The sequence below is a fragment of the Babylonia areolata genome, chromosome 2 (assembly GCF_041734735.1).
Source record: "Babylonia areolata isolate BAREFJ2019XMU chromosome 2, ASM4173473v1, whole genome shotgun sequence".
NCBI lineage: Eukaryota > Metazoa > Mollusca > Gastropoda > Neogastropoda > Buccinidae > Babylonia > Babylonia areolata.
The window spans coordinates 60,681,316-60,693,815 of NC_134877.1; the positions used below are offsets into that span (position 1 = coordinate 60,681,316).

Sequence of the window (12,500 nt, forward strand, 5' to 3'; positions counted from 1 at the left end):
GCATTGCTTTCCGTGTGTGTGTCTGTGTGTGTAATGCAGTGTGTGTGTGTGTGTGTGTGTGTGCAGTACAGAGCGGGTGGCACTGCATGCACACAAGAGTGGCCGTCACAGACAGCCCTGTAGCAATGCATTGCTGTAGACAGCGGACAGGTTGTTGCCGTGTGTGTCGGCGGCGACACACGGTGAAACAGGTGTCCTCAACCCCCCACCCCACAGCCCCCAGTCCCACCCACCCAGGGCCTCTCCTCCACCTCCCCTCCCCGGGGTCTCCTCCTGCTCCTACTCACTGACTGACTGGGCTGACTGCAGGCTACAGAGAGTGACTGTGTGTGTGTGTGTGTGTGTGACAGCTAGCCCATGGTGACATAGTGCTGGCAGGAACTGATTCTCCTATCCCTTCCTCCCCTGTACGAGCCACGCGTGGCTGGTGATAACAGCTCGTGGGGGACAGCTGTCGATAAGGAAGAGATTGCACTGATGCCCATGGCTGTTTTATTACTAACATATAGCACGTGTCGTGCGTTGACACGTCTGACAGGTTGTAGCTGTTTTGATTTTTTTCTTTCGTTCGTTTTTTTTTTTTTCTTCTTCTGGCTTTGAACAATGGTGGTGTGTGTCAGCAAGAAGCTGCACTGATGAATAGGTTGCTATTTCTCTGGAGTTTGTTGTTGTTGGTTTTTTTTAGAAAGTTGTTTGGGTTAGGATCAGGCAAAATGAAATTGTTCGTTCATGCAACACACAGAGTTCGCTGACGATGTCGGTTGTGTCAGTGACTATACCGTGAATGACGACCGCCTGTAAATTCTCCTCAGCGGTTTTTTTTTGTTTTTGTTTTTTTGTTTGTTTGTTTGGTTTTTGTTTTGTTTTGTTTTGTTTGTTTTTTGTTTGTTTGTTTGTTTTGTTTTTTGGGGGGGGGGTTGTTATTTTTTGTTTGTTTGTTGTTGCTCTTTAATGAACAGACTCCTACTGAAGTAATGTTGCAAAAGTTGAAGCTTCCCAAGTGACTTGTGAGGACAGCGGGAAGTCGGATAATTCTGGGCGACGGAACTTTTTAATAACTGGTATTTTGTTTGGGTGGGGTTGTGCGGTGTGTGTGTGTGTGTGTGTGTGTGGTTTTTTGTTTGTTTTTTGTTGTTGTTGTTGCTGTTGCTTTTTTGTTTGTTTGTTTGTTTTGTTTTGTTTGTTTTTACGTGACAACAAAATCCTTTACCAAATGACACACAGCCGTCTCTTCAGATGACAGCATGAGCTCTTGCCCATGCTTTGCCGGCTGCTGCAGATGATGATAACGACGACTACAATGTCTGCATTATATGCCGCTTGAAATGACGAAACGTTGAAGATATAGCTCGGGAAGAGAGCAAGTTTCTGTGAGAAACAAGACAGAGCGTGCCGTCTGAAATCAGAGAGAGAGAGAGAGAGCCTTGTCAAACACGACGCTCAGACGGAACGCGTTTTGAAACGTGCGAGAGCTTGACTGGGGAGGAGTGTGGTAAAAAGACACTGTTGCTGGCAAACGAGCAGGATTTGCAATCAGTCGGCTTTCAGCCCGGAGGGAAGGGGGTGGGGAGGGGGGTGTTTGTCGTCTCTGTGAGGAGGACACTGGAAACTCTCTCCATCCTCCCCTCAACTCCCCTCCCTCTCATGCTGCCAGATTTGTCTGTTAGTGTTTGCATTCTTCTCCTGACGTCACAGAGCTGTTCAGAGAGTGTGTGCGTGTGTGTGTGCTTCATTTTCCCATCATCTCTGGTGTGTGCCCAGGTTGTCGTTCTTGTCACAGCCGGCTTTGCGACAGGACTTCACAAAGCTGCGGCCCTTTGTTTCTCTTCTGTTTGTCAGTCAAGGACACGGGCACCTGCTGACGAGGCCCACCCACGACTGATGCGATAAAGTGTCTCTCTGTTTGCGACGTGCAGTGTGTCAGGCTGTTGTGGCCCAAAGTGAACAGTGAATCCCGTCAAGTCTAAGCACATAAAACTTCATGGTCTGTGTAAGCTCAACGCTGTGAAATTGTCTGGGTTTTTTTTTTTTTTTTTTTTTTTGGTTTTGCTTTTTTTTTCAGATTTCAGAATCTATTAATAAGGTTGATAATTTTTTTAAGTGAAAAGTGTTCATTTCAAAATGTTGGAGTGCCGCGCGTGCGTCTTTTAGCAAATCGTCTTACGCTTGTCAGGACTTTACAAATAAAAGTCTTAAGTTTTGGGGAGTAAGGAAAATATTGATTCTGGCAAGTGAAATGACACGTTTTCATTCTGGCAAGTGAAATGACACGTTTTCAAGCCAACAAACAGAAAATAGATAGCGGTGTGTTGCAGGTGAACCCAGTTGGTTGGTTGATGTACAGTGGGAGAGTGTTTGTTGATCATAACTGTGTACCCAACACGGGTAAACAACAAGCAGAAAAACTGCACACAGACTGTGACTCTCAAAAGATCATTCTTCTGTATGGAGTCTGGAAAAAAAAACTATAGCAAGTAGAAAACAGTACATAGACTGTGACTCTCAAAAAGTCTTTTCCTTCTGTGTGGTGTGTCAGAAACTATAGGTAGTTCTTGCGGCAAAGGAAGAAACTGAACATGTGAAAACAAAGAACTAGAATGAAACGATAGATAGATGCAGACTGTAAGATTGTGGGAGAGGAAGAATCTATATATGTGAAGTAAAAAAAAAAAATAATAATAATAAAAAAATCAATCACTGGTGACTGTAAGATGCGATAAGCATATTCATGGAAGACCCGGGCTTTCAGGGTCCTTTTTCAAACCTTGGAAGACAGAAGAGGGATGTGTGTCATGTGATGTTCTTCAAGTGACCCGTGGACATCTCTGTACCTTTTTTTTTTCTTTTTTTTTACCCCCTTGGCTTCGAAAGGCGCGCGCGCATCGTTTGCTGACCTTTTGAACTCATGCTGATAACCCCTGACCCCCACTGTTAAGTGGTGGGTGGAGGGTGATGGTGTCGTGACGTCATGGGACAGATCTATGACAAAGTGCATATTGGAGGTATTCTCCCAAGTTGTACAACTCTTGTTGCTTTTCCTCTCTCTCTCTCTCTCTCTCTCTCTCTCTCCACTATTCCCGCTTACAACGCTGTGTGAATAGAATAGAATAGATTTTATTGTCATCAAACCTTAAGGTTTATAAGACACAAGTGCAATGGTAAAATGAACGAATGAATGAATGATAAACACACAATTAACCAATTAATGCAATAAATTGCAGCAGCATTCATAAATAATTTTTTTCCTAATCTTGGTTGTATATATTCATCATCTGTTAGCATCATCTGTGTGTGTGTGTGTGTGTGTGTGTGTTCCGGTGTCAAGGATGAATCAAAATGGTTGACGCAATTCTCTGGTTTTGTTTGCCTGTTACTCTTGTTTCCCAAGCAAAAAAGCAAAAAGGTGGGTTGTGAAATCAGACCTGACTTGAAAAGATGTGTTTACGTTTCTGACGATTGGGCCCTTCTTTAGGGATTGGAATAGTGGAAATGTGTCAGACTCTGAAGGACCTATGCTAAGAACCGTTAACACATCATATTGGCCTTTGTATATCTTATTTCACTCCTCTCTCTCTTTCTCCATATTTGCCAACTGGTCCGTTTACCACGGAAAATACTTAAAGGAAGTTGCTAATTGCCTACATTAATTTGTGTAGTCACATTTTGGTGTGTCTATGTTACATAGATATAATGTTTTATGTTAACAAAAGCGTTTTTGTAAAGCACCTTGAGCAGATTTCTGGATAGTGTGCTGTATTAAGTATTTATTATTATTATTATTATTATTATTATTATTATTATTATTAATTTAAGGGATCTGCTTTGGGTGGTGACAGCAATTATTAACAAACTGTGGACGCTTCTGAGGTATGCGACACCCCTAACTCCCAGAAGAAAATGTTCTCTCCAGAACTGAGCTTCTGTTGCTAAAATATTTGTGTCCAATTGTTGACGTTCGTTGCTTCATCTGGCTTCCATTATATCTTGTCACTCCCTGTATATTTGTCTGCCTGTCTTCCCTCCACCTCTCATCCCCAGCTCCTTCACCCCACTCTCTCTCTCTTTATATATATATATATTTGTATTTGTATTTCTTTTTATCACAACATATTTCTCTGTGTGAAATTCGGGCTGCTCTCCCCAGGGAGAGCGCGTCGCTATACTACAGCGCCACCCATTTTTTTGTATTTTTTCCTGCATGCAGGTTTATTTGTTTTTCCTAACGATGTGGATTTTTCTACAGAATTTTGCCAGGAACAACCCTTTTGTTGCCGTGGGTTCTTTTACGTGCACTAAGTGCATGCTGCACACGGGACCTCGGTTTATCGTCTCATCCGAATGACTAGCGTCCAGACCACCACTCAGGGTCTAGTGGAGGGGGAGAAAATATCGGCGGCTGAACCGTGATTCGAACCAGCGCGCTCAGATTCTCTCGCTTCCTAGGCGAACGCGTTACCTCTAGACCATCACCCCACATATGTGTGTGTGTGTGTGTGTGTGTGTGTGTGTGTGTGTGTGTGTGTGTGTGTATGTCTACCTCTCTTTTTTGTATACAGCAGAAGTGGTGTAGCGTATATGGATCGGTCTACACGCTTTAACATCTCCTTGAAAGTGAAACTGAAATGTTCGTATCTTTCCGCCCACCTTCCTTCGCTTGCCACACATAGGTTGACCTCATTTTCACTGGACGACCTCTTATGATTCATGTGTCATTATCTTTCACAACCTGTTACCAGTTAACATATCAAATGACAAAGGGAGGGAGAGAGCAACATGCACACACACACACACACACACACACACACACACACACACACACACACACACACACACACACACACACACAAGCGCGCACGCTCGCTAGGCTAATAATACTGGGAAGAGCAGCCCGAATTTAACACGAGAAATTTGTTGTAACAAAACGAAAATGATTTTATTCAGTGCAATATAGTGTAGTAGAATACAATACAGTACAAAAAAAGTGTATATATATATATATATATATATATATATATATATATATATATGCTGTTCTGTAAAGACAACCTCAACCGGTATTCGCCAAGGAACAGCTCTGTCCCTTGTCCTATTTGCTTTAAATACAAATGAATGCATTAGCTGTCATTATATTTGTATGCGTATGAATGTGTGTGTGTGTGTGTGTGTATTTGTGTGTGTGTGTGATTCACATTTCGATATATGTCTGTCGGGTTTTTTGTTTGTTTGCTTGTTTTGTTTTTTGTTTTTTGTTTATTTTCATGTTCAGACAATGTTCATCTGGAATTTCTCTAAACAACATGGAGAAATAGCACAAGACTTTCCTTTTAACTGCGGATCATTGTTCGTGCGCAACAGGGACACACAGAGAGAGAGAGAGAGGGAGGGAGGTAGGGAGAGAGGGGGGGGGGTGGCGTTAACGTTTACCATTATAATTATTGAGAGTATCGATTTTATCATTTTGGCAAGCATGGCAAATACAAAATCAGGGCGGCGGTAGCGCTACAAAATAGGGAAACATAATATATCGATCTTTAGGGAACTCATTTATCCCCATTGCCCCCAAGGGTCTGGAGAAGACTGAAGGTACCTTTCTTCACCATGACTGTCATCATCATCATCATCATCATCATCATCATCATTGACGTGGTCATGGTGTGGTAGGTAGATTTACCGTTCATCTTCACGATATTGCCATCTGCATCGTCATTATTATCATCGATGTTGTTACTGAAACCTCATGATTTTATCTCATAATCTTTTCTTATTATCTTTCTGAGGCAACAGGGCAGTACATCCTCTGACAGTGATTCAGTTATTTTGCGGAACATGTTCACTGGATTTCCTTTCAGTCTAAGATGTAGAAAATCGAAGGAGGACTGCGGAGGATGAATGGGAGGGAGGGTGGTGGGAGTGTTGAATGGTACTCTCTCTCTCACACACACACACACACACACACACACACACACACACACACACAAACTCACACCCACACTCACACTCACACACTCTTATGTTTTGGGGTTTTTTTTCTGTATTTTCAATAGCTTTACGGTTTAAAGAAATGCACATATTTTGCTGTTGCTATTTTGTTGTTGTTTTGTTTTTGTTCTTATGGGGGTGGGGGATTTTTTTTGTTGAGAAATGCATTTTGTTATGAACTGCGTGTTAGACTTCTCCGTGCCCCAAAATGGTGATTGGTGAGAGCCGGAAATAACCCGATGATTTGATTCGCAAAACTTAAGTCTGGGCGAAGGGGTGGGGCGGGTGGGATAGGGGAGCCCAGGGGTGGGGGTGGAGGGTGACAAGGGGATAGGGGTGTGAGGTGAGGGTGGAAGGGGGGGGGGGGGGGGCAGAGAGGAATAGGTTCTGCTGTGGGGGTGACGGGCGGAAGTGATAATGGATGTTAGCTCTGTGTGTAAGGAAAAGAGCCAGCAGTACGGGTACTCCCTTCCCCTCCACCCCCCCACACCCCCATCCCCTCGTTTATCCCTCCCCCACCCCACCCCCACGACCCCCCGACCCCCACCCCCCACCCACCCCACGGGTCGACGACGCCCCCTGTTCGTCAGCTGAGGAGTGTGCCAAGGGTCAAGACAAAGATACTGAACATTATTCATTAAATTGTTCGTAGGGTTGGGTATTTTTGTTTTTGGTTTGCTTTTTTGTTTGTTTCGACAATACATGTCTTGTTTCGCTATCTGTCTATCTTTCAATCTTTCTTCTTCTTTTTTTCTCTCTCCCCCCCCCCCCCCCCCCCCCCCCCCCCCTCCTCACGTCTCTTTTTTTTGTGTTACTGTCTACCTCGCTCTGTTTATGAATCTGCTTTTGTCTCTCATTCAGTTTGTTTTTCTGCCTCTCCATCCTCTCTCTCTCTCTCTCTCTCTCTCTCTCTCTCTCTGTCATTCTTTCTCTCTATCCTCTCCCCCTCCTTCTCTTTCCTTTCTCCCTTCACACTCCCTCACTAAAATGCACGCACGCGCGCACACACACACACACACACACACGCATGCACGCACGCACGCACGCACGCACACGCACACACACACACACACAGACACACACACGCACACGCACGCACACACACACACGCACGCACACACCATTAACGACGATACAAGAAGCGTGAAAAAGTAAAGAGAGTTGATGCAAAGTTGTGAGTATTGTGATAATTATATAATTCATGTGATGACCAAGTATCCACGGGACAATTGACGAGGGAGAAAGGATGGTGGAGTTCCTATTTGTATTTGTATTTGTATTTCTTTTTATCACAACAGATTTCTCTGTGTGAAATTCGGGCTGCTCTCCCCAGGGAGAGCGCGTCGCTACACTACAGCGCCACCCATTTTTTTGTATTTTTTCCTGCATGCAGTTTTATTTGTTTTTCCTATGGATGTGGATTTTTCTACAGAATTTTGTCAGGAACAACCCTTTTGTTTCCGTGGGTTCTTTTACGTGCGCTAAGTGCATGCTGCACACGGGACCTCGGTTTATCGTCTCATCCGAATGACTAGCGTCCAGACCACCACTCAAGGTCTAGTGGAGGGAGAGAAAATATCGGCGGCTGAACCGTGATTCGAACCAGCGCGCTCAGATTCTCTCGCTTCCTAGGCGGACGCGTTACCTCTAGGCCATCACTCCACAGGGGTAGGTCCTATACTAGCTTTATTGAAGGGTTGAAGCGGGTCAGTGGTAAAACTGTGTTGTATTGTATAGTATTTTAAAAAAAAATTTATTGTATTACTTTTTTGTCAACAGACTTTCTCTGTGTGAAAATGTGGCTGCTCTCCCCTGGGGAGGGCGCATCACCACAGTACAGCGCCACTGTTTTTGTTGTTTTGTTTTTGTTTTTGTTTTTCTGGTTGCAGGTGTATGTGATATATTATATATGTCTTACTATCAAAGTGTTGTGGGCCTTTTTTTCCCTGCAAAACCTTGCCATTTACCTTTTCTCTGTCTCTGTCGACCAGAGAAGGTGAATGGATAGTGGGCTGGGCTTTGGCGAGGGGAGAGGGCGTGTGGGGGGGGGTGGGCGGGAGGGGGGTTCAGGGGTAGGTCCTCTGACTGTTTGTGTGTGTGTGTGTGTGTGTGTGTGTGTGTGTGTGTGTGCGTGCGTGCGTGCGTGTGTGTGTGTGTGTGTGTGTGTGTGTGTGTGTGTGTGTGTGGCTGAAGAGACGGGGATGAAGAAGTTCATGGATCGTATTCTTCTTCTTCTCCTCTTCCTCCTCCTCCTTCTTCTCCTTCTTCTTCTTCTCCTCCTCCTCCTCCTCCTCCTCCCTTTCCCCTCCTCCTCCTCCTTCTCCTCCTCCTCCTTCTTCTTCTCCCCCTCCTCCTCCTCCTCCTCCTCCTTCTTCTTCTCCTCCTCCTCCCCCTCCCTTCCCCCTCCTCCTCCTTCTCCTCCTCCTTCTTCTTCTTCTCCCCTTCCTCCTTCTCCTCCTCCTCCTCCTTCTTCTTCTTCTTCTTCTTCTTCTTCTTCTTCTTCTCCCTCTCCTCCTCCTCCTTTTTCTCCTTCTTCTTCTCCTCCTCCCCTCTTCCATCTCCCTTTCCCCTCCTTTTCCTCCTTCTTCTTCTTCTTCTTCTTCTCTTCCCCCTCCTCCTCCCCCTCCTTCTTCTTCTTCTTCTTTTTCTTCTTCTTCTTCTTCTCCTCCCCTCCTCCTCCTCCTCCTTCTTTTTCTCCTTCTTCTTCATCTGCTCCTCCTCCTTCTTTTTCTTCTTCTTCTCTTCCCCCTCCTCCTCCCCCTCCTCCTCCTCCTTTTTCTTCTTCTCTTCCCCCTCCTCCTCCCCCTCCTCCTATTCCTTCTTCTTCTTCTTCTTCTTCTTCTCCTCCCCCCTCCTCCTCCTCCTCCTTCTTCTTCTCCTCCCCCTCCTTTTCCTCATCCGCCTCCTCCTTCTTCTTCTTCTCCTCCTCTTCCTCCCCCTCCCTTTCCCCTCCTCCTCCTCCTCCTCCTCCTTCTTCTTCTTCGTCTTCTTCCTCTTCGTCTTCTCTGTGAAGAATCATTGGTGCGCCAGACTCCTCCAGGTGTGCCGGTTGTGTGTCAAAGCCTGGACGCAATGGATATATCCCCCATCCCCATTGCCGCTCCTGCTGTTTCCCAGGCACTTGGCATAATGTGTTATTGTTGTTATTGTTTCCCCCAGCTGTATGGTACGTGGTGTGTGTATTTTTGTGTGTGTGTGAGTGTGTGCGTATGTGTGTGTATGTGTGTGTGTGCTTGCCTGTCTGCCTCTCCGTCTCTGTATGTATGTATGTGTATAATATATATATATATATATATATATATATATGTTTCTGCCTACCCCCACCCTCCTTCTCTCTCTTGTTTCTCACGCGCACCACAAAGCAAACAGACACACATGCACTCATGCCTGAAAAAAAGCAAAGTTGAAGAAAGACAAAAACAAAACAAAAAAACCAAAAAAAACCCAAATACCTGTAAGGTAGAGAAAGATTTTCTTACAGAAAAGAAAAGGGAGAGGGACACTGTCAGAACAAAGAAAGGAAAAGGACCGGACTGGATCATTTAAGCCAGAACAAAAGGAGATCATTTCAAGTTTTTGAGCAGAGCCTCTTTTTTTTTCTTTTTTTTTTTTCCTTTTTTTTTTTCTTTTTTTTTCCTAGCAAGATCAAACGAACGACGTTGATGGGCGACTGGAAAAGGGGCCCAAAAATTCCTCCCAGACGGTAAAATGTAAATCACCACTTCCACCCCCCCCCCCCCCCCCCCCCCCCTTTTCTTCGCAAGGGATGGTTGTTTTTGTTTGTTTTTAGGGTGAAGAAAGGATAAGAGGAGAGAGGTGCGTAGGATTCTGGAACAAGCATGAAGGTCCCGATAAGGTGGGCGTGTGAGGGGTTACGGAACTAAGAGTGAATGATTTGGATGGAGCGTGTTTTTCAGTGTGATGATGATGATGTCTACGATTTTTTTTTTTTTTTTTTTATCCCTTTACAACCTTCGTTGTGGTCACGTTTTTGAAACCGTCCACTGTTTTGGGGTTGTTGTTGTTGTTTGTTAAGGTACGTTGTAAAGTTATTACCATGCAAAGTGATGAATCTAGCGATACTTTTTTTCTTTTCTTTTTTTCCATTGGTATTTTGAAAAGTGACGAATGTAGCTGGCCATAAGTACGTTGTAAAGAAGATCTGGTGACATTAGTAAAGAAAACTTCGGTGGTAGGACCACGTAACAAGATCCAGTGGCCTTGCTTTAACAGTTCTCCAAGGAAATGTTGAGGGAGAGAGGCGGAGGGGAAGACAGAAAAAAACACACAAAAAAACAACTATGGGCTAATAATAATAATAATGGTACTTATATAGCGCTGAATCTTGTGCATAGACAAATCTAAGCGCTTTCGCACCAGTCATTCTCACGCACGCATAACTCTGAAACTGGAGAAACTAAAGACAAGGAAGAGGCAGGGAAGGGAGGCTATTTTGGGAAGAGGTGGGTTTTAAGGCCAGACTTGAAAGAGCTGAGTGTGGAGACTTGACGAAACGAAAGAGGAAGTTCATTCCAATTGCAAGGTCCAGAGACAGAGAAAGAACGGCGGCCAACAGTCGAGAGTTTGAATCTGGGTATGCGTAAGTGGAGCTAACAACATTGCAGAAAGGACGGGAAAACCATTTGCAGAAATCTAGGCTTTGATATATATCCGACAGACCTGGAGGAATCTGGTGAATAGTTCTGTACGGCTCCACTGACTCTCCACAGAGTTGAGGGGGGCGGGGGGCGAAGGTGGGAGGGGGAGAAGAAGAAGGTGCTGCGAAGTTCAGAATTTAGCCTCGATGTTTGTCCACAAGTACGTTGTAAAAATAATGAAATTAGCGACGCTTTTCAGACACATGTACGTTGTAATATGATGAAGCTTGCGACGCTTTTTGGACATAAGTACGTTGGAAAGTGATGAAGTTAGCGACGCTTTTTAGACACATGTACGTTGGAAAATGATGGAGTTAGCGACGCTGTTTTTGCCACAAGCACCTTGTAAAATAATGAAATTAGCCTTGTAAGATAGATCAAATTAGCGACGCTTTTTGGACACATGTATGCTGTAAAATGATTTGTGCGCATCCCATTTTATGCGTCACCCAATCCCCCAACTCTCTTGCCACCACCCCAGCGGACTTAATGGGGCAGAGGAAATGCTCGCCACACGAAAAGCCTTTGGGAGTGCAGGGTTTCCTCTGGTGTGTGGCCTCCTGGTGATATAACATCGATAATTCCCGGTGGACCGGCGGTGTTGAGGCTGCTGCAGGCGAATCCTGGTGTGGCTGTGTGTGTGTGTGTGTGTGTGTGTGTGTGTGTGTGTGTGTGTGTGTGTGTGTGTGCGGGGGGAGTGTGGGGGACTCAGAACTAGCGATGTTGGGGTAATGCCACTGAAGCGACGCAGTCGATGAGCAACAAAAATACATACGAATAGATAAAACAAAATGTAAGCAATAAATGAATAAGCGAATAGATAAATAGATGAATAAATAAATAAAATGAATAAACAAGCTTTTGCAGCCGGCAAAGCCTTCATTCAGTGGGCGACTCTGTCCGCTGCTGGCAGGTTGTTAATTCATTCTGTGTCCCTCGGGTCAGGGTCTGTGTAAACAGTGTGTTACGGTTGGGTATCTCGCATGATTTGACTTGATTTGATTTGACTTGATTTGATTATTTTCATCTTGCATTATTTTTGCATCATTCTGTTTTGGCGATGTTTCACATGGCAGTCAGGCGCCATGGCGGTGGTATTGGAAGGGGGGTGTCGTTTATTGGTGAAAAATGTCTGACTTTTTTTTTCTTTCTTTTCTTTCTTTTCTTTACTACGTTTTGGCCCTGTCTTCGATCATATATCACCCCACCTCTCCAACTTCACATACCCACCATTCCCCCCTACCTCCCACACAGATTATTCATTGTTTGTGTATTGTGTGTGTGTGTGTGTGTTTGTGTCTGTATGTGTCTGTGTCTTATAAACCTTGTTAAGGTTTAACTGACAATTAAATCGATTCTGATGATCCTCTCTCTCTCTCTCTCTCTGTCTCTCTCTCTCTCTCTCTCTGTCTCTCTCTCTCTCTTTCTGACTCACTGTCCTATCCATCTGTCAATCTTAGTGTGTGGGGGGAGGGAGGGGGTGCTGTCAGTGTGCGTGCGTGTGTGTGTGGGTATGTATGTGTGTGCGCTCGCGCGCGAGCGTCAGTGTGTGTATGCATGTGTGTGCACGGGTGTGGGTGTGTGTGGGGGGGTGGGGGCGGGTTGTTTTCTTCATTATGTATACCCTTCTGCATGGAAACCTTTTCCTTTATTTATGTGTGTGCTATTTGTAATAGATGTAGATTAGCGAGGACAGATTGGAAGAATAGGCTATGCCTAAAGTCTTAATCCTTGAATAAAAACGTTTTGAGTTCTGAGTTCTCTCTCTCTCCCTCTGTGTGTGTGTGTGTGTGTGTGTGTGTGTGTGTGTCTATCTATCTCTATCTTCCCCCCCCCTCCCCCCGCCTCACCCATCTCCAACCC

At 44.8% G+C, this 12,500-nt stretch overlaps 1 protein-coding gene across 7 annotated transcripts in view; it reads left to right on the top strand.

Moving 5' to 3' along the window:
• LOC143275722 (Kv channel-interacting protein 4-like) overlaps positions 1–12,500 on the top strand; it is a 461,443-nt gene that overhangs the window by 372,418 nt on the left and 76,525 nt on the right. Inside the window, exon 1 of one of the 7 annotated variants that reach the window (XM_076580034.1) lies at positions 2,900–3,002. The exons of the other annotated variants lie outside the window; for them this stretch is intronic. Within the exon in view, the coding sequence (XP_076436149.1) occupies positions 2,969–3,002 (34 nt within the window). The 5' untranslated portion in view covers positions 2,900–2,968. Of the gene's footprint in view, positions 1–2,899; positions 3,003–12,500 lie in introns of those variants that run through there. 7 annotated transcript variants of the gene reach the window in all.